Source organism: Vulpes vulpes, chromosome 5 (assembly GCF_048418805.1).
Source record: "Vulpes vulpes isolate BD-2025 chromosome 5, VulVul3, whole genome shotgun sequence".
Lineage (NCBI taxonomy): Eukaryota > Metazoa > Chordata > Mammalia > Carnivora > Canidae > Vulpes > Vulpes vulpes.
In genome coordinates this window covers 118,905,187-118,930,514 of record NC_132784.1, presented here as the reverse complement: position 1 = coordinate 118,930,514, position 25,328 = coordinate 118,905,187, and the positions used below count along the sequence as shown (strand labels likewise).

At 34.9% G+C, this 25,328-nt stretch overlaps 1 protein-coding gene across 8 annotated transcripts in view; it reads right to left on the bottom strand.

Annotated features, from left to right (window-relative positions):
• Positions 1–25,328, bottom strand: part of CACNA2D1 (calcium voltage-gated channel auxiliary subunit alpha2delta 1) — a 478,954-nt gene that overhangs the window by 224,874 nt on the left and 228,752 nt on the right. For all 8 annotated transcript variants that reach the window (XM_072759815.1, XM_072759809.1, XM_072759808.1 and 5 more), the window contains exon 4: positions 4,044–4,103. In XM_072759815.1, coding sequence (XP_072615916.1) covers positions 4,044–4,103 — 60 coding nt within the window. The remainder of the gene's footprint in view (positions 1–4,043; positions 4,104–25,328) is intronic.

Here is a 25,328-nt window from a genome sequence, read left to right as displayed (position 1 = left end):
CAATTTCTAGACGTCTGTACTCAGTCTGCACAGTAACAAGCTGATGCTAATAAGCCATCCATAAAGATCCTACTTATTAAAATACAAATTAGGCACCCCTTATGTTTATACATGTGTAAGTACAATTAATTTCTCAGGCTTAGTTGGAAACAAAATTGCTTAAGTTAACCAACCATTGCAATGTAATCAAATGAGATTTCAAACGCAATTGGAAAAGATCTGTTCGGTAGAAATAACAGCAATTATTGCATGCAGAACAATTAGTTTTCTAAGCTCTCCTTTTGCTTTTCCCACCTGCTCTTAATAATTTGTCCATCATAAGTGACAGGAAATGTCACCTTTAACACTGGTAAGTTGCGTGGAGACCTGAAAGGCAGCTGGTAGATCCGGTTTATTTACAAATATTGGTTTGAACTTGTAAATGCATGACCGCATAAATCTTAATCCATTTAGAGTGTCCACCCTGTGTTACCTCAATTGTAGATTCCGTTGGGAACTGAGGGCGCTGAGGGAGAGTGTGAATTACATGGGCCTTTCCTGGCTGCCAACATTTTTAGCATTTTAGTGCTTTGCCTTTTGTTCTTGCCTTTCCTGAGATTTCTCTACACTAAAGAATAGGAAATGTTAATCAGCATTTTACCTAAGTAATATTAATGAAATTTGCCTACTTATACTTGAGGGAAGAATCAGAATATTTTATCTTTGGGAAATGCTAACGTACCTTTTAGGAAATTATTTCTTTCTTCTAAATCATCCTAGTGTTAAATTAGTAAAGGTTCCCCTAAAGAACTATCCGACTGATGCAAGCATTAAATATCTTAAAAGATAAAAGGATTATAATATTTAAAAAGACGACCTTTTGGAATATGGTAGCATTTACTTACAAATTAAACATTTTTAAGTACTGGTTAAAGTACTTATGTAATTTGCAATTATTTTGTGTGGTCTCCTAAAATTAAAAGGAGATTCAATGTTGATGATTTCTTGTTTCGAACCACAGATTTAAATTTGATTTGTTTTATGGCTTCAAAACATTTGTTTATCTTTGCTGCATACTATGAATCGAAGCATCATCTGGTTTATTGGGGGGAGAAGGAAAAAGGAAAAAGTGCACCTTATTTTTGCAATATTTGAGTGTAGGCAATCTGCATTCACATTCTATTCTTCAAACAGAAAATAACTTATGGTATTTCAAAGGGCTCTTGAAATAGGAAGGACTATTGTCAAGACTAGGGATGGCTGGCACGGTAAGATAGGGAAAATATCAATTCTCAGTGTGCCAGCTGGGACAGATGCGTGTTCTGTGAACACCGCTTACAGTCCTTCCAGAAGGGTACTCAGGAAATGAGTTGACAGAGCTTTAAAGTGGACTAACTTGTTTTCCCTTTAACAATCTCTTTTGATGTCAATCAATATTTTCATAGGTCCTAAATAAATTGTGAGGTAATCTAGGGGGAAATTAAGAACAGAATTTGTTCAAGAATTCTCTCACACGCTGGTCACTGTTTGCTCAGAACTCCTAACACTTACTGAGAAAACCATTTACTTTCTATTTAACCACCTACGATTTAGTAATGGCTTCTGTGTCATTGTGGAGCCCGTTTGTCCTCTTGTCTGACATCCTAGCGGGGCTACTGTTTGGGTACAGGCACTGAGAGAGTAGTAAATAACAGGGGTCACAATTCAGGGTAAATTTTTTTCACACTTTGACATCTGACAAATAAGAATACATCTTAAAATTGCTAATGCATCATAACTTAATCGGCTTCTTTTTTTTTCTTTCTTGGCAATCCATATATGATAGGGTGCCTTACAAATGATGATGGCTCAGATAAGGTAAAATATGGTAACAGCCATTACACATTGAGAGTTATTGTGTCATGTAGAATGGTTGCCCATTACTTCTGCAAGGAGAAATAAATCATGGCCAAAATGCTAATTTAGTGTTAATGACACCAATGTGTAACAGCACCAATGATATAAATGGCATTACTACATCCTTGCTTGCTACTTTATTCTTTACCACTTTATTTCTCCTTAGGAAACTGAAAAAGACATATAACTAATAAATGACTCTGAGAAATTTTGCCAAATTCCTTAAATGCAAAGAAAGTTTACAAACAGCAATGGAATCTATATATTATGAAAGCTGATTCGTGTGAACTTAAGGGTTTTTTTAGTTCCAAGAATTACTCAAAATTTAAACTAAAACACCACCATCTGGTACTATCCCAACACTAAGTAGAATAGTTGTTCTAGCTGTATACCCGCTATATCTTTACATTGCTTTTACTATGCCATCTCTGACATGAGAAGCAAAGAGCAATTTCCATTTAATATTAATTAATCAGAAGGATATTTACTTGGGCATATTAGTTGGGCTGCTTTTTGTCTATTTGAGAAACAACAAAAAAATTCAAGTTTGTTTCCCTTTCATCTAAAAGAAACTAACAACATCGTAAACCCGGTTCACTGCATGAACTTACAGTCTGCCCTCTATACCCAAACTTATGTTTCTAAGTTAATCACCAATTTTTTTATTTATATATTATGAATGACAAACTGATCTTTCCTAACCTAGCTATGATAAACAATTATGGACTAAGCCAGTATCTACATGACACCAACAACTCAGGCAATATGCCACTTTAGTAAAAGAATCAAATAGGTAATAGTCAAATACAGGCTCCAGCTGGCAGACTGACTACTGGTTTAAGAAATACAAATTTGTGGAAAAGATAGTAAAAATAAATAATATCAGAAGCATGAAGCAGGGAGGACTAACCATTATCATATAAGTGAATGACATATGATGGAATGTATTTTCCTTTGATATACAATATAATCATGCTTACACAAAGTAAAAGTGCTAATTCCTAAGCCTCAGTTTTGTGTTCTTTGAAGCACAACTCTCTTACCTTCAAATTTGAGACTTTTATTTCACAAAACATTCAAAACCAATTTAGTAGTATAATCAAGCTGTCACTTAAACTCTAGATCTATTTTAAACATTCCCAAAATTAGTTATATGGAATTTTTCTACGATCAGAAACTAGAGATTTTTACTATAAATTAAAAAATATGCAAGATAAATATTTTAACTACTAAAATAGAGCAAACTTTTTCACTGTGCCCCTCACTGTAAAAAATATGTAAGATAAATATTTTAACTACTAAAATAGAGCAAACTTTTTCACTGTGCCCCTCACTGTAAGACTGACTGATTGATACAACAGACTGAAAGACTGGATACACTGATTTATGTATGAACAGATGTATGGATGGAAACACAGATACGGGGATAGAGAAAAGAAAATGGATGGACAGATTGATGGATAGATGGATGGAATGATGGACAGATAATTGAAGGATGGATAGATAGATGATAGAGAAATAGACAAAATTCAGTATAAGGAGAATTTCTGCTCTTTGTATAATTAGCTTAACAATTCTTAGGGTACAAGTTTATCAAAAATATATATGGAAAAGCTAATATTAGCTGGAACTTCTAAAAGTAGGCCACAGTAAAAGAAAGATTGTTTCTAGCTAAAGTGGAGCAAATTAAAATTCAGAAAGTGTAATACATTCATTCTTACTTCGATCACATTTCCTACCACCAAGGTGACTGTAATATGCATATCACTTCTTACAAACCCAAAGTTGTTAAATGCAACTTGTTTTTCAACTAGTGTATTCATAACATTTACAATGATGGTTCAGATATTATAATGCAATTCTATTTAAATGTAATTAATTTTACAAATAACCGATTATAGGAGAACATTTCAAAAGATTTGGGGTTTTTTTGGTTTTTTTTTTTTTTTTGAAGACTTATTTTAATATGGAACATAACAAGGAACATTTTGACTAACTTGCTCGCCTGATTACCCAAAAGCACATTTTTTAAAGAAACAAAATATAGCCAAAATATAGAATTTTGATCTTATAAAATCTTAAGATTGTATCATTAAAAAATGTTAATGTGATCATAACTATCAAGCACAAAATGTCACTAATTCAAATGGTTATAAAGGGGTCCTTACCGCAAAATCCTCTCTCCACTGGTGGGCTGCTTGAACCTTCTCTGCTTCCAAAGCCAAGCGCTGGAAAGGAAACATTATATCTTAGAATTCAAATGACCACGTGAATCTATACTTGCGAATACATAAAGAGCTGGGGTTTTCAAATCAATTATAAGGACATAAAAGGGAAAGAAACTCCTTACTTATGATTCATAAATTCCCAACCATTTAGTAATCTAACCTACTAAAGTAGATATATGTGTATTTACTCTTAAGTAATATGAATAACCTACTATTCTTGAATACCCTGGTTTAACTACCTCTGTTGTCATCAGAGGATGTGGACACCTTGAGTGCTTTCTTTCAATGACTAACATTTCAGTTTCAGATAAAGCTTTAATAAGCAGAGTATATTCATCTTGGTAGAAACATGTCTTTAGTGAATACCTTTATATATTTCTATATATGTAGAAAGGAAATGATATTGAAATGTCAATCAATATTTGCTAAGCACTATCTTAGGCACCTTCTTAACAGCATACTGAGGGTTGTTTGTTTTTTACCAAAAGCCATACAAATGTAGTAATTTCCTTCTTGCTGAAGTACATTGGTTCTTTCAGAGATAATCTATGATACTAAACTTACAATCTGCACATCTGAAAATGGCCTTATGTCATATTCACTGTTGTATGTTAATGTAGTTACAGACTTCTACACTGATTTTTCCTTTAGCATTTTGAAAACGTTATTCTGTTAAGTTCAGTTGGAGATAAAATGTCTGTTGTCAGTCTGCTAATCACATTTGGTAAATAAATTCTATTTTTTTCTTTCTCTAATAGCTTTCAGATTTTTCTCTTTGAACGTCTCGGTAATACTCTCATATTGTCTGTGTGATAAGCTTTTACATTTAGTGATGAAGAACACCGATCTGAAACCAGACTACCTGGGTTTAAATATCAACCCTAGTTGTGCAAACCTGGGGAAAGTTGAAACTCTTCTGTATTCTCAGGTGAATAATGTCAAAGTAGGCCTCATGGATTAGAGAGAGAATTAAACAAGGTATAAACTGTGAAGTGCTTAGAACAGTGCCTGGTAGACAGAATAATAGATGTTAGTTATCTAACTTAACTTAGATAATTATGATTCTATTTGCACTTTATGTATCTTGGAGAAGAAGATGGCTCAATATTGAGCAGCTGTGGCCTGCTCCCAACACAGCTATTAGTTAGTGGCAGAAGCACAAAGGATGTAACAGTAAATAGAATAAATATAAATATTAAACTCATTTTTAAGAGACCGGAATAAGCAGGTTAGGTTTCAGGAAAGTATAAACCTTGTAGTGGGTTACTGGTTCATGTTTTGATCTCTCACTATGAACTATACTCCAGTGAGTGCTCTTCCAAAGTAAATCCAGACTGCACTAGATAACGGAAACATGTCTTCATGTCAGTTTTTACATTAGTTACTGAGTTCAATGCCCTGTTATTTAATACCATAATCTGTACACTCTTAAACTATTAAGTAGGCATTACTGATCACTATAAAATACTGTCTAATAGGAGATGTAAAGTTAAGAGTTCCTGAACTGAATTTAAAAGAAAAATCCTCCAGTGTGTTCAACATGACAATGGTTTCAGTTTCTCAGCCACTAGGCAAACACAGATTAAAAGGAGAGCAGTAGGGGCACCTGGGTAGCTCAGTCAGTTAAACATCCAATTCTTGCTTTCAACTCAGGTCATGATCTCAAGCCCCATGTCAGGCTCCCCACTGACTGTGGAGCCTGCTTAAGATTCTCTCTCTCCCTCTCCCTCCTCTCTTTCTCTCCTTCACTATCAAAAAAAGATAAATAAATAAAAAAAAAAAGATAAATAAATCAATAAAAAGAGCTAGTAAATGTTAGAAACTGGACCAGGGAGAGTAACCAAAAGATGCTCTCTATTCCTAACAAAAACAATAAGCTAACTATAGTTAAACGAAGGGAAAAGCATATGCCTTTCAGTAAGATTGCAACACAACATTTCTGAAAATTAAAATTCAGTGTGAAGACGTAGTAAAAGGTGCATAAAGTGGCAAATTAAGTAGAAATGGAAGTAACGTCTTTGTAGGAAAACTTTAGGATGAGAAGATAGAGAAAGAAAAGACAAAATAAGAAAATCAACAAGAAGGCATATTATAGACAAAATTCAGAATCCAACTCTTCATTTTTAACAGTCAATACAAGACCAGCTAAAGGTTCATATGTATACAAAAAATAATAAACTTAAGCATTTTAAGAATTTAAACAAAATACTGGGTAAAACATACATCAATTAAATAACGTTTTTGACTAAGAAATATTAGAACTCTAAAATGTCTTTATGTCTTGGAAAATGAATATTAAGGTTTTCCCTTGGACAACACACACAAGGAAGATGCCATCCCCACAAACAAAACACACTGGGGGACATTCTCACCCACAGAGGCATACATGCTTTTCAAAGTTCCAGCTCTAACTACCACGTTGTTCTCTACTCTGGAGAGCATGAGAAAGTACAACGTAATTGATCTGACCCAGAATCACTGGCTTATGATATGAACATAATCCATGTTTAATAAGCCATAATGACAGTAATTATCACAGTTAATTATTTCTAGAAAAAAAAAGAAAGGTTAAGAAGGGATGAACAATGGTAACAAACTTCCAGAAGAAAATTCTCCTAGGAAGAGAGTCCAAATCACCTTTATCTTCTTATTGTCTATATCGATATCCATATCTATCTATATGCAATTATTTAAACCCTAATTTTATGAAGCAATGTCACTTACTGCAAGATTCTGAAATGGTTTTAGAAACTTAAAGAAAAAAAATGCATACTTTAAAAGCTTGGTTTGAAGCTTAAAAAGTTGCTAAATTTTATAGCCCCAGCTTAGAAATCTATAAATACATAATCATGAAAATACTCTACTATTGACTTCTTTGTTCATGCAAAAATTAATGAAATATTTTTTATGCAGTGAATTCATAATAAAGCATAAGACTGAACTTTACACTTAACGAGGCTATCTTGGGGATGAATAGAAATAGTTGCTGATGGTGCTCTTCCTTGTGGCAAAAGACCAGCTAGCCACATCTTATAGAAAGCTGACATGTCTTTTGGACACTTCAAGTCCTTAATTAACTTCTATTCTGGTCAAGTGACATTTTATTTTTAAAGCCAATGATCTACTGTTAAATGCCATGGGCAAATTGTGTTAAGACTGATAACATTCCTACCTAATAAAATGTGAATATTTGCTCAGGATAGAACTATAGTTATGGCTAAAGTAGCCATAACTGGCTACATAAGTATATCCTGTTACAATAACTTAATTCAGAATAAGGAAAATGTGTTTTTTTCTTAATTTATGATACAGTTTAATCTATTATCAAACCTTAAAACCAAACCAAGTAAAGATACAAAAGACCCAACTCAGCAAAAATACCTATGAGAGAAAATGGAAACTTAATTCTGTTCTTAAGCCAGATAGATTCATTAAATGGCTTTATCATAAATGAAACAGCATACGTGTATATGAAAATTCTCTGGGCATAGAATGATAAGTATACATACATACAATGTCATAGATGTATAAATAATGTATACATCCCTACCTACCTATTGGTTTGATCATTTAAAACAGAAAACCAACTCAAGACCAATTTGAGGGGATCCCTGGGGGACTCAGCAGTTTAGCGCCTGCCTTCGGCTCAGGGCGTAATCCTGGAGTCCCAGGATCGAGTCCTGCATCGGGCTCCCTGCGAGGAACCTGCTTCTCCCTCTGCCTGTGTATCTGCCTCTCTCTCTCTGTCTATGCCTCTCATGAATAAATAAATTAAATCTTAAAAAAAAAAAAAGACCAATTTGAAGACTCCCAAGTTTAACAAAATGGACTTGAACTTAAGTCTTCTAACTCTAAAGCCTGTGTTCATACTACAAGACCAATATTTAGTATCCCTTAGACCCATTACAAATATTAACATCACCAGATATTCAGATAATATAGAAAGATATAACAGTATCAAAGCCAGAAACACTGGTGGAAAACTCAGGCTAATGGAAAATTCCCAGAAAATTTTTAGAAATCGCTGAAAACAAAAACAGCACACACAAAAAAATCCTATGTCCACTGAGGAACTGTTTTTACACAGGTCTTGCCTTCAGATCCTGAGAGAATACTGCTAATCAAAGAAAAAGCTTTTGATATGCAGTGATCTGTAAGAAGAAGAGGAAGAGGAAGAAGAAACAAATAAGAATGGGAGAGGTTTATGAGAGCAGAGAAAGATCAGCTCACTTGAAGGCCTATTCATTCCCCACCCTCACTTACTGTCATATCCTTATCTCTTCCACCAGCACCGATTTCTGTCAGGTGATATGAAAGTCTAATAAAAGCAATATAATTATACAGTGTATACTAAAATAATTCTATCATTCTCCTTAACAATAATACCTAAATATATTTTCTCTTGGAAATAGACTATTTTCCCAACCCATATCCTATATGCTTCTTAGATGGCATGTTAATTGCAGATCAAAAATAAAAGTTTCCTGAAACATTTAATTAGAAAGAATTTTCTTTTAATTATAGCTTTGAAAGGAAACCTTCAGGGATCATCTGACCGTTCAGTTAGACTCCAATAATGTCTCTATTCAATGTTAATACCAAGAATGGCTTAGAAACATCAGTCAAAGAAACATCTCTAATCCAAAACAATTTCTTTGGCTAGCGTATGTCAAGATTTTTCTTTCTAATAAAGAGGCAACAGACATACACAATAGCCTAAGTAAAATATGCACGTTAATGTAATTAATGTACAAATAGTTAACACCCAAGAAGGATTAACCATTTATTGTGTAATGCCCACGTTGACAATTTTTTAATTACTCTAATGAGTTTTGCTTTTTTTTCACCGAATGTTCTTAACGTATCAAAAGAATCAGGATAATCTTTTGAATGGTCTAACAATACCTTCTGAAAATAGCAGACTTGGGTGAATGAACAGAGAAGTACGTTTTGAAGAAAAGTGTACAGGTACAAGCAATTACTTTGGAGGTGTAAAATTATAATGGGCAACCCACTTTTCACTTTTAAACTGATCTGGTTTTCACTCCTAGTGCTACTATTCACTAATTAATGGGATTTTAGGCAATGGGCTTAACATTTTTCAGCATCTAAGAATAATATCTATCTTTACATTTTCTATTTGTATGCTAAATACCTAGCACATTATAAACTAAGTGGTTTGCTTCTTTTTGAATCTTGTAAATGGAACTTCATAGAATAGCCTGTTAGAACTATAATCACTGATGACCACTTCTACATACATATATATGAGTGAGATGACTGTAAGCATCTTAATAGTCCCTACATTTCACTGATTTTGCCCTACATAAAAGCTCTTGCCTATAGAACTGCACAACAGTCCAAAAACAATTCAGGGAATATAGTGGTTTAACATAGCAGACAATAAAATTAGCTCAGTTTTATTGTATTTTATTATTACCATAAACACAATGAGAAAAGAGAGCAAATCGTTAATGTTCTGCTTTCTCACCTTATTTTCTGAAACAGTAAAAAAGGACAGTGAGGTGTAACATTTCTTTAGCATTCTTCATTCTAGTGAGAAATTGTGAAGACTTCAAGTAGACAACACCTGACTTCCGTATCTATTATAGTGTTGCATCTAAAAGGTTAAAAAAAAAAGTACTCTTCCCTTTCCAATATCCTTAACCAAATGAGAAACAATGTGGTGTTTCTTTGATTCACATAAAACAATGCATAAATAATTGTTATTTAAATTTACATAAATATATATGCCCAGCAGAATTCTATCAAAAACTTTTAGGCAACTTGCTATATCCTAGTGAACCACGATACCACTATGAAGATCTTAACATGGAGAAACTGCTTTATATGTGTTTTTTAAATCAAATCTATCTTACTTACATATTACTTAAAAACATTTCTATAAAGAAACATTGGTATTTTGAAAAAGATCTATTGGCTAATGAAGTCAGGCTGGAAAGTGGGATTTGATATTAAAAGGTTATTAAATTTGAATAAGCTAACCAGGACGAGTTAAATATGGCACCTTTCGACACTTGGTAACTGCAATCACTACGTAAATATAGTGTGTTTACTTATATTCAATAAATATTTACTAAATACTTGCTATATGGAATTGTCAAGGGAGTAAAAGTATAGCACACAGTCCCTGCTTCTTAAAGGTATTTATATACACCCACATATCATATACTATAAAACTAGCACATACACACACATACCCACAAACACACACAAACACATCATGTGATCAGTGTTTGGCAGATGCTTTCCTAATGGTTAAAATACACATGCTTTGTTTATTTTACTTTATTTCAGTGGAATTTGCCACATGAATAACAAATTTTTTTAAAGTACTGGTTTTATCAAAAATGGAAATACCTCAAAATTAAGTAATGGGAAAGATTCTAAAAAGTGTGTGTTGCTGGCCAATGACACTTTTAGCAACAGGTCTTTTTATTTGTTTGATCTGGGGGGAGACCAAATTATTGAAAAGCATAGAAAAAAATAGCCTGAAATCCATTAGTCAGAATTCATCTTTATCTTTTTTGTGTCTGTTTCCTTTGAAATTTTTCACATACAAACTGAAAATTACAAGTAACCTTGAAGTTCTCCTCACTCACCTCCCGTGATCAAGTGCCCTACTCAGAGCAGTCTCTATAATGAATTGGTCTGTATCCCTGGCATTGTTCGGCATGTATTTTTTTTTAATAATGTAAATGTTATCTGATGTTGACACTGTCGATTCTTCTTTCTAATTAATACATGTGTGCAGATTGAATGCCAAAGAGAAACTCCACCTGCTTCAAGGGGGTAGGGTGGGGGATGATTTGTCTAAGGAGAAACCCATTACCCTTGCAAGGGATGCTTTACACTGAAAATGAGAACCAATTAATGCCAATGAGTTTTGAGAAATGGTTTGCTAAGAGTTTTAGAAAGTAAAGATAATGCCTAGAGGAGAGAACAATGTTCAGGGAAACAAAGCTGGAACTCTTTCTAAGACCACGTTTTAAAACCAAAACTCTGTGCATTTAATGAATCTTCATGATCAGAACACATTTATTCCTTCTCTCCACCAAGGAACCATCATTCCTTCTACACAAGAATTATGTATGCATTTTGAAAGAACCCAAATGAACACTCAAGCAAAACTACTTATCTGGAGATGTCGACTCCCTGTCACTATGGAGCTATGGGTTACTAAGCCCACGTTTACAAAGATAACTAAACGCTGTTTTTATGTTTTACTTGTGCTTGCTTAAAATACGCTTTTGCAGACTTTCTGCTTTTGTTTAATGACATGAAACATGAGCACATAATTATAATCATTATCTTTCTTTTTCTCAACCTCACTTTTGTTTTTCTAGCAGAGCAATCTCAAATTGATCCCAAGACACAAAAAAATTATTTTTAATAAAACCCTATTTTAATTTAGAAAAATATATCCAATGACTTAAAAAATTCCAACAGACCCTGATAAAATATCTTAGCACAAGCCCATCCATTTGAGATTATGGAGGAGGAAAAAAAGGAGTTTATCATCTCGAGTATTATTTATTAAGAGAAACAGAACAGGTTACATAATATGTGACTTTTAATACATACTTCGATTAAAATTATTCATAAAGTATATAGTCTTATTATTTTACCTATTCAAATAATTTAAGACTTCCATAAATACTGGAATTATGACATAAAGGAATTATGAAAATTAATAGTAAAACATTACTTTGTAATTATATTAAGCCAAATCCCATACAAATCTTATACTGCCTAAGATGCAAGTAAGGCTAACAGATTAATTCTTTTTTGATAGCCTATCATTTTCTTACAATTGATTTGATTTCAGGTTATGTAAAATAAAAGTTTCATAATACAAACACTATTTCTCTTCCAGGCTCAAGCTTCAAGGGAATATAATGTATGCAAAACATATAAATAAAAGCTGTTGAAATCAAGCCAGTCATCATTTATTCTTCTATTAGTGGGTCCAGTGAAAAATAAATCTTTTGGAGCATGCCTTCTGGATCATGTTGTATAGATTTCAGTCTGGATGTGCCATATTCAGAAAATGCCTTTGAAATTAACCACAAAGCTTCAAGTCTAATCTTTGGAGATGTAATTAGCTCCAAATAAATTGGCAGACTCTTGGAATACAGAAGCCAGGGTAAAGGAGATGTCATCTGGTAATAACAGCAAAACTCCTTTTAGTTGTTGTGAAAGTAAACAATATACAACTGGTAATTGTCATTACCTTTCTTTTCTTTGGCTCTATAGCACAAAACAATAAAATAAAAAGGTTGTTCAATTGAATTAATTTCTTTTTTAAAAGATTTTATTTATTTATTCATGAGAGACACAGAGAGAGAGGCGGAGACACAGGCAGAGGGAGAAGCAGGCTCCACGCAGGGAGCCCGATGTGGGACTCGACCCCGGAACCCCAGGATCATGCCCTGGGCCAAAGAGAGGCGCTCAATCGCTGAGCCACCCAGGCGTCCCAAATGAATTAATTTTCTATATCAGCTCTACACACTGACACCTTCAAAGACACCAGATGAGCTTGTTCAACACACCCCATACAAACCCACTCAATCCCACTGCCATCCAAAGATTCTGATTTCTATACCTGGTGTCATTACCAGAAATCTCCATGTTTAATATAGTCCGTCCACCTTTTCCTGGGACTAAATAAACCTTGCAAACCCTCCTCTAGCAGGTAACATTTTTAGCGTCATTAGACATATGGATTTAATTACTCTTGGAGAAAACCTGTTCTAAATAGAGGAGTATTTTAATGAAATCAACAAAAATAACCCACTGCCCTTGATTAGTGCCACACAATGCTGTACTCGTCCTCCCTCACTTCAACAGCCCAGAAATGTGAGTTCATTAGGTGTCAGATACAGGTCTTTCACATCTGTACACCTCCAACATCTCACACAATGTGTAGCAGGAGGAGACATTTATTTGAATGTGTATGAAAATATGGAAATAATCATTTCCAGTATTTTTGAGATTTTATCTCAGTTGCAACAAGACTTATAACTAGGTTCACTAAATTATCATCATTCATTATCACGATACTTTGAGATGCCACAAAAATTGTCTTCCTATTTGACAAGCATCTTGCTGGACAAATTCATCACTACCTAATTCTCAAAAATTGCTGGATTAATTCATCATCACCTAGTCCTTAAAAATATTAGAATTTGGCTGTGGATGTGGCAGGGATCCAGGGCAATCCATGGGATTGCCTTATTCTCTAAATGTTGAACACCAATATAGCTTCAGAAACCCAGGAAAGAACCAGTGTGGAGAAGGAAGAGAATCAGTGTTCCAGAGGGAAAGAAAACAGCAGCAAGACAGTTTCTAAAACTAGTCTAGCCCTATTCCTGCTGATAATCTGTTCCAGGGTCCCACACAGTTACAATAACAAAATACTGCCATGAGGAAATCACATACTCAGGTAATACATCTCCTCAGGTGAGAACTGAATTCTTTAGAATACATCATGTTAACACTTTACCTACCAACAAATTGCCTACAGATCTATCAAATACCAAATCAAAATTGTCCTAATTTGCTTGTTTTACTTCCCTATGTGACCATATAATTGCACACACATCTGCATTTGCTTTTTACTACTGACAACAGAAGAGCACAGTATAGTGAAATTAGCCCTAGCTCTTGCTACGCATGTGACCAGCGCTAACTTAAATAATACCTTTTACCTCAATTTTCTAAACTATAAAACGATGATTGTATTGTAAGGGTGACTGTAAGGCCCTCAACAAATAGAAGCTACAACATATTAAAAAATGAGGTACATGGGATCCCTGGGCGGCTCAGCAGTTGAGTGCCTCCCTTCAGCCCAGGGCCTGACCCTGGAGACCCGGGATCGTGTCCCGCATCAGGCTCCCTGCATGGAGCCTGCTTCTCCCTCTGCCTGTGTCTCTGCCTCTCTCTCTCTCTCTCTCTCTCTCTCTCTCTCTCACATGAATAAATAAATAAAATCTTTAAAAAAAAAAAGGTACAAAGAAGTGACTAAAATTATAAAGTTAATAAGCTGAAAATCTTGAAGCTGTTATCGGCAAGAAACATACACATTTGAGTACTTCAGGGTGAAAAATCCAACTTAAATTCTCTCTGTAATAAAGTCATCAACAAGGAAGACAGAGGAGTGCCTCCCTGCAGGGTGGGAAACATCTGCTTGTTGCTCAGCTTTGCTGATGGGCTCCCTTTGGGAGATGAGGGTCCCAAGCCAGGGCCTCTCAGCTGTACAACAGCCCAGTGCACCCGGGCTACTGAGCAGCAGCACCCCCCCCCCCACAATGAAGGACCAGGCGTAACTCTTGTCAACCAGCAGCCCACGCAGTCCGCTGTGCTGGGAGCCATCCGAGCCACGGGGTGGGCCCCGAGGAGTCTGAATTCCTGAATTTGTGGCCAGCTGGCGTGTTAGCTTGCAGAAGAGTGAAAATCTCTGAGCCTCTGCATTTCTCGCCCCGCCACCTCTGGCTGAGCCGCTTCCACAGGAATGGTCACTGATCCACCTGCATACCTTGCACTCAATGCGCTGGCATTTAAACGATGTCATATTTATTTTATCCTCCGGGCTTAAGCTGAGCATGCATCTTCGCCCTGCCTCAGAGTCTTGGTGTCTCTAAAACTGTGCTTCTCAAAGTGACCCAGACCGACGGGGCAACATCACCTGGGAACTGATTCCATGAGCAAAGTCTTGGATCCCACCCTAGGCCTATGGAATTAGAAGCTTGTAGGGCGGTCCCAGCAATCAAGGGTTCGACAAGATCTCCTGGTGATTCCACTGGAGACTCAAGTTTGAGAAGCACTGCCCTAAAATAAAAATCCACAGCCTTGTTCAAGCACAAGTTTCTGTGATCTTAACATCAAACTCTTACAGCCGTGAGACAGAAAACCACGATTTGCTCTTAACTCCCTTTTCTGACAAATAAACCTGGTGAATCAGACTTAGTGGAGATGACCAGGTGAAGCAGAAGTCCCTGAGTGGATTGGTTTCTATTCAGAAGGTTAAATATGATTTAGAGTCTGACCAAAACTTATGAACTTTGAGACAATTAAGATTAACTTAAAACAGTTAAAATAATAAGAAAAATCGGGGATCGAGGGGTGGCTCAGTGGTTTGGCGCCTGCCTTTGGCCCAAGGCGTGATGCTGGAGACTGGGGATCGAGTCCCACGTCGGGGGAGTGTCTGCCTGTGTCTCTGCCTGCCTCTCTCTCTCTCTGTCTTTCATGAATGAATAAATTTTAAAAAATCTTTAAAAAAAGGAAAATCATATTTGCCTTTTTGACAAAACAAACGCAAAATGTTATAAATGCAATATTAAATGTATACTGAAACCATAGAAATGTTATCGAATCCTCAAGAAAACGTCCTAAAAATAACTGGCATTGATAATATTGCATTTTATAACTTTTTAAATTTTATCTTTTTATATTTCTTCTTTGAAATATATTATTGAAACATACTACTCTAAATTATAGTCTTTATAATTCCTTTCTTCCTTCTCTCCTTCCTTCCTTCCACTCTTGAATACAGGACACTATGAGAGCTCAAACTTGCTTAGTTCTTGGGAGCCCGCCACTTAAATCTACAGGCACTTGTGTAGGTTGCAGGGTTTCATTTTATTTTCAATAGGTTAATTGTCAAATAAAGCATAAGGCACAAAATTTTATACAAGGTAGAAAGGGGAAAATTACCATAATAAGAAAATACTCAAATCTTTGTAGGAACCAGGTAATACAAAAGAACTGATATAAAAGAGCAACCACTTTAAAAGAAGAAAGAAGGGGTGCCTGGTTGGCTCAATCGATGGAGCATGCAACAACTGATCTCATGGTTTCAAGTCCTATGACAGGGGTAGAGATGACTTAAAAAAAATCAAATAAATAAATAAATAGATAGGGAAAGATATGGAAAGGCCACTTTTCACAGTCAGTTTGTGAGAGGGAGGCTCCACCTTCCTTTAAATCTACAAATTTATCAAAGTTCATGTTGATGACATTAGTTTATGAAAATACCAAAAATACAACTTAATTGAAAATGATGCAAATTGATGTAATAAAAAGTTTATACCAGATGAAAAATGTCCTTGAAAATTATTTTTTGGTACTTTATTTCTACCTTTTTTTGTTTGTTTATAAGGAAAAAAACGGAAAGTGAATCTAAAGACTTTAGTCCTTCAAAGACCATAACTAGAGGCAAGAATATAAATACATACATCAAAAACCCATAAATTTATGATTTACCATTAGTTTCATATACTCATACATATAAGTTTATATATGTTATAAAGTAGGAAAAAAAAGATGAACAGGAAGGGCAGATAAAAAAGTTTACCAAATTAGAGCACCTGGGTGGCTCAGTTGGTTAAGCATCTGACTTTTGCTTTGGGCCCAAATCATAATCTCAGGGTCATAAAATAGATCCTCAGGGTGGGTGCCGCACCGCACATGGAGCCTGCTGAGGATTTTCTCTCCCCCTCCCTTCAACTCCTCCCGTTCCCCTGCGTGTGCATGGGCATGCACGCTCTCTCTCTCTCTGTCTCTCTTTAAAAAAAGAAAAATTACAAAATTTATTTTGCTATCTTATAGTGGAAACTAACCTAAAAAGGTTCATCCTCTTAGTAAAGGATCATTTCTTTTTGCATATATAATTTACTTTTCAACATAATCCCTCAAGTGTTTATCACTATATTTCCCTTGTCATAGTTTAGGAGTTTTGAAACAGTCTGATTTATTAACTTCCCAAATCAGCTCACAGATAGACACCCACTACCTTCGACTGCCCCCGAACTGCTCTTAGAACAGGTAACGACCAGGGCAGCTATCACACATACATTTTAATTACCAGTGAATGCAATAACATCTTAGTATTAGGTAGTAACAAAAAATATGACACAAGTGCCCCTTCAGCTCGTCTGGATATCATGCTGAAATTAGTTTTCATTTCCAATTAAAATCTTCTGCAAGGCTTGTTCAAAAAGAATTCAGGAAGCCATAAAACATGTACTGATTTTGAAAATATGGGACAAGTGACTTAATTTCTCTACATTTCTGTCTTTCATCTGTAAAACAGAAATAATAATACCCATTTCACAGAATTGTTTTAAGGATTTCATGATTTTGCAAAGGCAAATACAGCGGTGACATCTTTGTCAACATTAGCTATTATGAATCATCAGGAAGGGGAAAAAGGAGGAGTTCCTTTATTTTACTGAAGGTTATAATCAAACAGGTGTGCATCACTATGGCCTAAGTATACTGCAGTGCACCCCAGATCCTGTCAGATTAGATCTCCCTCAGCCACCTTCCATCCTTTTAATTTTACCATAATAATTTGCTATCCCCAGCTCTCCTCTTCTGTTAACCCTCCCTTTGATTCATATTATATCAAGCTATCTTTGACGGGTTGTAAACAATTTACCATTCCGGCCATGTTATCTTAATTTCTTTTCACTTTTAAATAATTTATCTTTGAGTTTAATTAATTCTCACAGGCTTCCAAATTGGTGAGTGGGTGGGCTTTTAAAAATGTGATCTTAGACAGTAGGCAAATTTTGTTTTGCTAATGTTGCTATGGAAACTCTCCCCTTTCTTTCATTTTTGTTAATACACTGGAAGTGAATATATCACATTCTGTCGTGGATAAGAGTGTGTACCATGTGCTCCTTCCTCACTTGTATAATTTTTCCTCCTAGGACTTGGAAAATCACTATGATGTGTAAATCAGTCAATCACATTGGTAAATACTCAATTTACTAGATTTTTAAATATCAGAAATATCATCCATGACAAATCTTAAAAAAAAAAAAATGCCATTCCTGATTCCTCCTTTCCTAGAGAATGTGCTTTAAAATATTCAGTAGTTCTTTAGGTTTTCACTTTTATTTGAGTTCTATTGTTATTATTTCTCCATGTTCTCAAGTGAGTTTTTAATGATCTCAGTAAAAAGCTTCCAGTAACTTACATTATCAAAATTCTCTTAATAATTTGCACAATTATTCTATAATTTTCTGCTCATATTTCTTAGACATGAACTTCCAAGAAGTGACAAAATTTTAAACTCTTGGCTGTCAAGTGGAAAGCTCAAGGTTTCTTTCTTTTTTCTTTCTGGGAAAAATTAAAATTGGATATTCATTATACAATGCCCATATGTCATCAAGAATAATGATGGTTAAGATGTGTGTCACTTGTACAATTCACAAAATTCCTTTTAAAGACTGTATCTCCATTGAATATCATACTGAGACTTAAATAACAGTAAGGGATAATATCTTTTCAGTGCTTATTCTTTGTCAACCACCTTAGAGGAATTATTCCATCTCTTTCTCAAACTTAGTAAATGCTGCTTTTATAGAAGAGTAAACAAACTTCCAAGAGCCAGAAATGAAGGTCAACTTAAATTCTCTAAAATCTGTTCACCCATTTGTAAATGAAGCTAATGATAATATCTTCCAAGGAAACATAGAGGGCATAATTAAAAAAAAAAAGTGCTTGGCAAAGAGAAAGTGGTAGAGGAGTAGGCATTTGAATACGGCTACCTGGGACGCCTAGATGGCTCATCAGTTGAGCGTCTGCCTTCAGCTCAGCGCATGACGCTGGGGTCCTGGGATAGAGTCCCACATCATGGAGCCTGCTTCTCCCTCTGCCTGTGTCTCTGCCTTTCTCTCTGTCTCTCATGAATAAATAAATAAAATCTTTAAAAAAAGAAATGAACACGGCTACCTTTTCCAGAACCCTTGTTCCTATCCCACCTGATGAAAGAAGTTATACAACTTGCTGAACATCACATAAGTAGAAGACAATTACAAAGAATGAGTAATTAATTTCTATTGATTCCATACACAGTAGAGTAATAAGATCTGTATTAAACGATTAAGCACTTGAAAAAAACCTCTCATAGCATTTATTTGAATTTTTTGTTCATTTTCTAAGTTAGTAGAATCCTTTTATGTCTGATTATTTTTCTCTCCCCATCCCACCACACTCCACTGCCTTGCTGCAGCATTCACATGCTAAGACATAACAGGTCAAATGAGATAAAGCTGTGTTGCTAGAAATTAGAAAAGCATTACCCATCCTGATAATTCAAAAGTAGCTGTCAATTAGAATGACTATCAACAATGGGACAAAGAAACAGACCATAACAAATAAAAAATGCATGGTGGAGGTACGGTTTTCTCCTCTAAAACTACTGGCCCTCATCCTTCCAGAGAGATCTATGATATCTATGATTAAAAAGGCAAAAAAGGAGAAAGATTGTACCTAAGTTTGGACACATATACTGTATTCACCCTGGCAACGTTTCTTGCAGAGATTTATTACCCAAAGTATTTAGGAGTTTCCAAGAAAATAATTTATCCTAAAGAAAGGGGAAAATAGATGCAAACACATTTGCTATAAAAAGAGGGTGCAGAGGCTGTATTTGGGAAAGGTGGTAAAGGTTAATTCTGAATGAAGCCTCTTGAATAACAGGCCTCTAATTGTCCTTATCCACCCCAAGGACTCTTGGAAAAAAAATAGTAAAAATTACTTGACCAAAATCTATGTAAGAGACTAAAAGCACAAGGCAGTGTAACTTTGATGTGTATGTCATAGAGCAAAGCAAAGTGGCAAGTGCAGGGTATTTCCATTTCCTCTCATCGTCAATCTGAGACATGCACAATCCACAGTAGGTTCAGAAGTTCGCCAGATCTGCCGGAAACAGAAGGTTATTATCATATCCGTGGGGCACCTGGCTGGCTCAGGTGACTAGTGACCTCAGGGTCATGAGTTCAAGTCCCACCCTTGGGTGTAGAGATTACTTAAAAATAAAATCTTAAAAGAAGAAACAAAGATTATCATATCCAGAAACTGTCACAAAGAAATGTTTGGGTAAACATACTTTTAAAGTTTATTATACCTTATTTTTATTTCTAGGATGGGGAACAGGTAGGGGAACACATTAGGACAATGGGAATGGAATGAATAGAATGGAAAATTTCTAGAAAAGTGATCTAATGAACCACAATAGCTAAAGAGTGTATATCTATATATGGTGATGAGATATCTGAGAAAGATGCATCATGCATTCAGACACAGATCTTAATTCTAACCTTAAATTTAGATTACTAAGTCCTATAGTTTCTTCTCCTGTAAAAAAAAAAAAGATAATGATCACCCTCACAAGTTTATGGTAGAGATGTAATGTTGCAACAAACATAACTCATCTAAAATTTAATGAATTCAGTAAATACTAGATCTCTAAAGTTGTCTTTTCCTTCTATAACACCTGATCTTTCAAGATCACAAACAATAACAAATGATTTTATAAAACCCATGTATTTAACCCTTACATATATCTGGCTTTAAATACATACCAGTAATAAAAAATCCGGCACAATAGGGAAAAAAAAAAAAAAAAGATGTGGTGAAACTTAAAAAAAAAAAAAAAGCCTATTTTCAACTGAATGCAAATGAAACCGATGTCTCTACCCTCCATCAATCTCAAAGGCTGAATGTAAGTAGCATAATAATGCACAGAACGAGTACATTTCCAAAAGGATTACTGATTCAAAATTACACCAAAAAACTCATTAAACTGGAATTCTTTCAAGCATCATAGAACAGCAAACCCAGAAATGATCTAACCTATAGAGCCAGGTATGGGAAAACATAGACTAATTTAAATTTATCTGATAGAAAGTTAACCTCAGAAATACAAAAAATGTCCAGTAGTATTTATTACATTGTGTCAGCAATTTGTGTAGATGAGAATCATTTCCATTGCAACATCAGAGAAGATCAAAAGATGGGTAAACATAAGAAAGAAAAAAAGATAGTCAAGATTTCCGAGGAAATAGCTGAGAGCCATCAACAAATCAAAATTGATTTAGTTAATGAACTCAATTAGTACATATTTATGAGCACCTACTTTGTATACATAGAACTTGATTTTAGAAGCTTGATAGAAAGCTGTGATACCTATAAGCTAAGCTTCATGCTCAAAAAAAAAAAAAAAAAAGCCAAACAAACATGGAACATCATTATCTAACAGGAGAGAATATCAAAGAGGAAAAAAAATATAAAACAGAATAGAAGTATACTAAGAGAAAAGCAGTCTTGATTAGATGGATTTGTAAAGAAAGAAGGAAGCAAAACAGGATTTTAGCAAACAGGGAGAAAATGATATCTGGTGGGTGAGACAGCGAAAACAAAGTAACGTCGTGTTCATATTTAAGGCATAATGTACTCGTCTGGTTCACCGAGTGGCAAATAAATTGACGTAGCACGGTTTTGTGTCAGAAGATAAGATAAAATGCTGCTGAAAAGTTCTCCCTGGTGGCACTTAGTACGAGGTCTACTTTCCAAATAGCCAGTAAAGAAAATTAGGGTTTTCAGGAATCCACTACTTCCAACACTATGAGAGGAGCACAGGGCACCGGTGCTCGGGCCTTACCCCCACTTGGGCAGACGAGGCACGAGATTGATGGTCAAGCAAAGTAACAGACACTCAGGGTCCGGCTCCAGAAACAAGGAGCTCGTGTATTTTCGCTCAATTTTCCTGGTTTGACCAAGAGAGCTCAAAAGTTGCTCCATCCAAGATTCACTCCCCTTGGCCCAAACATACACTAGCAGTTCCAAAAGTGCTTTCATTTATTCTTTATTTTATTTTCAAAAGTGTTTTCATTTATTTTTTATTTTATTTTCAAAAGTGCTTTTAAATCAAAATATCCATGGGAATAATCAGAGGTTTTCTTAACATGCAATTACTACAAATTAAGTTCTATTGGTTTTAGATGGAAGACAGAATAGCAGAAAATGGGCAATTTCACAAGGATTTAAAAGCAAAGAAGAACAAAAGGGTTATTTTAGAATAAGAGGCACAACTCGATTACGGCACGTGCTTAGAGGTGCCAAGCAACGGACCCTGGAGACTAACGGAAGCGAGCAGAACTGGGTTCTTACAGAGGAGAAAACGGGAAAGAGAAGAAGTCCCGCCACGAAATCTTTCCGTGGGAAAAGCCTGACTTTCATTCTTGGGGTTTAACTGAGCTTCTACTAGGCTAGCTGCTGGGAAAACAAAGAGAGGAATGAAGAGCCGTGGCTTCGTTAGGGATACTGCAAGGGATGGATAGAATTTTGGTTTAGAGGAATTTAAACTGATTCTTTTAAAATTTGAAAATTGTGGGCATATTAAAAGTTTACATTAAATAAATGAAAACAATAGTAGCCACAAACATTATTATAGATATACTTCAAAGACAAGTAATTTTAAATGAATGGATCATTTGAAATAATTAGCTAGACCCTACCTTGCCTTAAAAAAAAAAAAAAATCCCCAAATGAAGAGTTTGCAATCAAACAGCATACTGTCTGGGAAATTGCCATTTTTGGACACATTAGTGAAAGCTTTTAAAGAGTTAAAGAAACAAAATTCTGTAACTGAAAGTAACCATTTTATTTTATTTTTTTAAAGATTTCACTTTAGAAGCCAAAATGATGTTGATATTCACATCCACAGAATCACCCCACAGCAAGACTGTACTGCTGTTGCTCTATGCATGAAGAATTCAGTTTATCAATTAGTTTTTCTTTATTCTGAATATAAGCCAATGTTTAACTGCTTCATATCCATAATTGTATTAACTGTGAATAAATTGTTTTAAATAAAAAAAATTTGTTCTATGGCACAAAGGAGATTAATTACTAAAAGACAGTAGCAATCCTTTGCTATCAATCAAACATGAAGAAAAGCAGGGCCACCTAATAAGGATTCAGCTTCATTAATTTTCATCAAATTTCATTTGTAATATAATAGATCACCATAGATTCAGTTTTCAGAAAGATAAATTTAATCAACCCAATAGTGTTGTGGATTTGTTTACACCACCCTTACTCACGATCCAACTGCAATTTCATGCTCCCTTCAAACTGTAATACCATCTTATTAAATATTCTCTGATACTGCTGTTGTTTATGTTCAGCTAAATAAAGGAATCCTCTCAATCTCCTTAAATCCATCACCATTTTCTCTTACCAAACAAAAAACATCAAGTCATAAAATCATACGTTGTCAGAGGTTAGAAGCGATCTTTGGGTTCACTGAGTCCATCCATCTCACTTTACAGAATGACAAAATGGGTAATATAAAGTATTTGGGGCACTGAAAGTCAGTCAGAACCACCCAGAAATATTTTTGTTGGCAAGGCAGGCATGCTATTGAATGATGCTACAGAATAACAAAATGTATTCTATTGCATTTACAGGTAAACAACTCACATCTAATAAGTATACTTCCAATGACAGCAATAATAAGACACTATGCTCACAGAGAAAAGCTTTCTGTACCACAAGCTATAATGATTTGCTTTTCTTTCTTCATCCGCATCTCTATACAATCCCCTTAATATATAATTACTAAGAATTTGTAAAGAGAAGTCTGAGATCTAAGGGGTCATAAAGTAATTAATTTAATTTGTCTTACCTATTATTAGAAAATATGTACTGGCACACTTATGGGCTATAAAATCTAATACTTTTGAAGATACATTTTTGCATCTGTTCAATGTAGGATTCTAGCATGCATATTTATTTAAATATTTTTATAAATTATTTTCAGTCTGGGAAATAATTTTTCAAAAGCTATTAGTTTAAAAGACTTTTGCAGTATTAGCTTTCTGATAAAAGCTTTGAGAGGTTCCCAAAGCAATCTGGATTTATCGAGCTGCTTTTCAGCAAAAAGGTGTTTAATTAGGTTGTCTCACACTTCTCTAAATCTGAAAACCTAATCACCACCTTCAAACTCAAAGAACATAGGCAAGTTGCTTTGAATATTATCCTGTATAAAACCTTTGGTTTTTTCCTTCCACTCGATTCTACTTTTTATCTGGGAAAACTTCGGCTATACAATTTTTTTTGTATTTTTTTAAATCAAAGAAAAAGTTATATATATTTTAAAAAAGTCATAGTCAAAACATGAGCATACCCAAATAATTTCCTTCTTCTCTTATTAAGGAAACGTGTGTGTGTATGTGTGTGTGTGTGTGTAATCAACTTCAAGCACAAATGGGTATTTAAAAGCAGCAAGTCAAAAGAAAGGAACAAAGAAAAGTAAAGAAAAATGGAAAAAGTGAATTACAGTATTAATGGATATATTTCAAAGGAACAAGCTGCAATATACCAGCTTAGTTAGAAATACTCTCTCAATTAGGACTCACATTCATCCTAGAAACCCAAAGAAAGATACAACATAATGAGAGTTTGGGCCCCACACCTCTCCTCAAAAACCTCACCACATACTACAGGGTAACTTCCTTTTTGTAAACATGTTTTTTAGGTACTAGTATTTTTTTTTAATTGAAGTATAATTAAGATGCAGTGTTTCATCTGTTTCAGATGTCCAACATAATGATTCAACAATTCTATACTTTAGTGCTCACCATGATAAGCGTAGTCACCATCTATCACCAAACATCATTATAATCTTATTGACTATAAAGACTTACTGCTTCAGGTAACTTCCTAAAGTAATATTCTTAAAAATTCATGTATTTGAAAAATGTTTGACTCTTATCACTGTCCACTATGCTCTTTAAGCACCAAGTTAAAGTTCCTGCTCTTAAGAACTTTACAATTTAATGTAGAGAAACAGAAGAAAATTAAAAAGAGAGAGGATGATCATCGTAATGCCCTAAAGTCACTTAATACTCAATGGGACTCCAAAGAAGAAAATAAGGAATTATTATATTTAATCACTTAGGACTGAGTGCCCAGCATGGTGCAAGGTAACTTCACAAAAACCCTATCAACAAGAATTACTATGACTGCAGTAAAGGTACAGAATCTTTTCTCAGAACAGGCCCAAGGTCACCGAACTAATTAAAACAAGAAATCCAGAAGTATTTTATTCAATAATAAATGAAGTGAATGAATCTCTGAAGATGGAATAAAAATTAAGAAATCAAAGTCCAGGTGGTATGTGGCTCACAGAAAAGAGAGGCCAAAAGAGAGGTGATTTCGATTAATAAAAGTAAATGGAATACGGGGACTGCTTAGGGAAGAAGTAAGGAGAGCTGATATTATAGAAAACTATTCCTACAAATCATGAATTCTTCTCCAGAGGCTAAATCCTGTGAAATAGAAGCCTACTGTATTCAGGGGTGCCTCTCACTGGCTTTGGGAGTCAAGCTTAGGCAAGTGGAATTA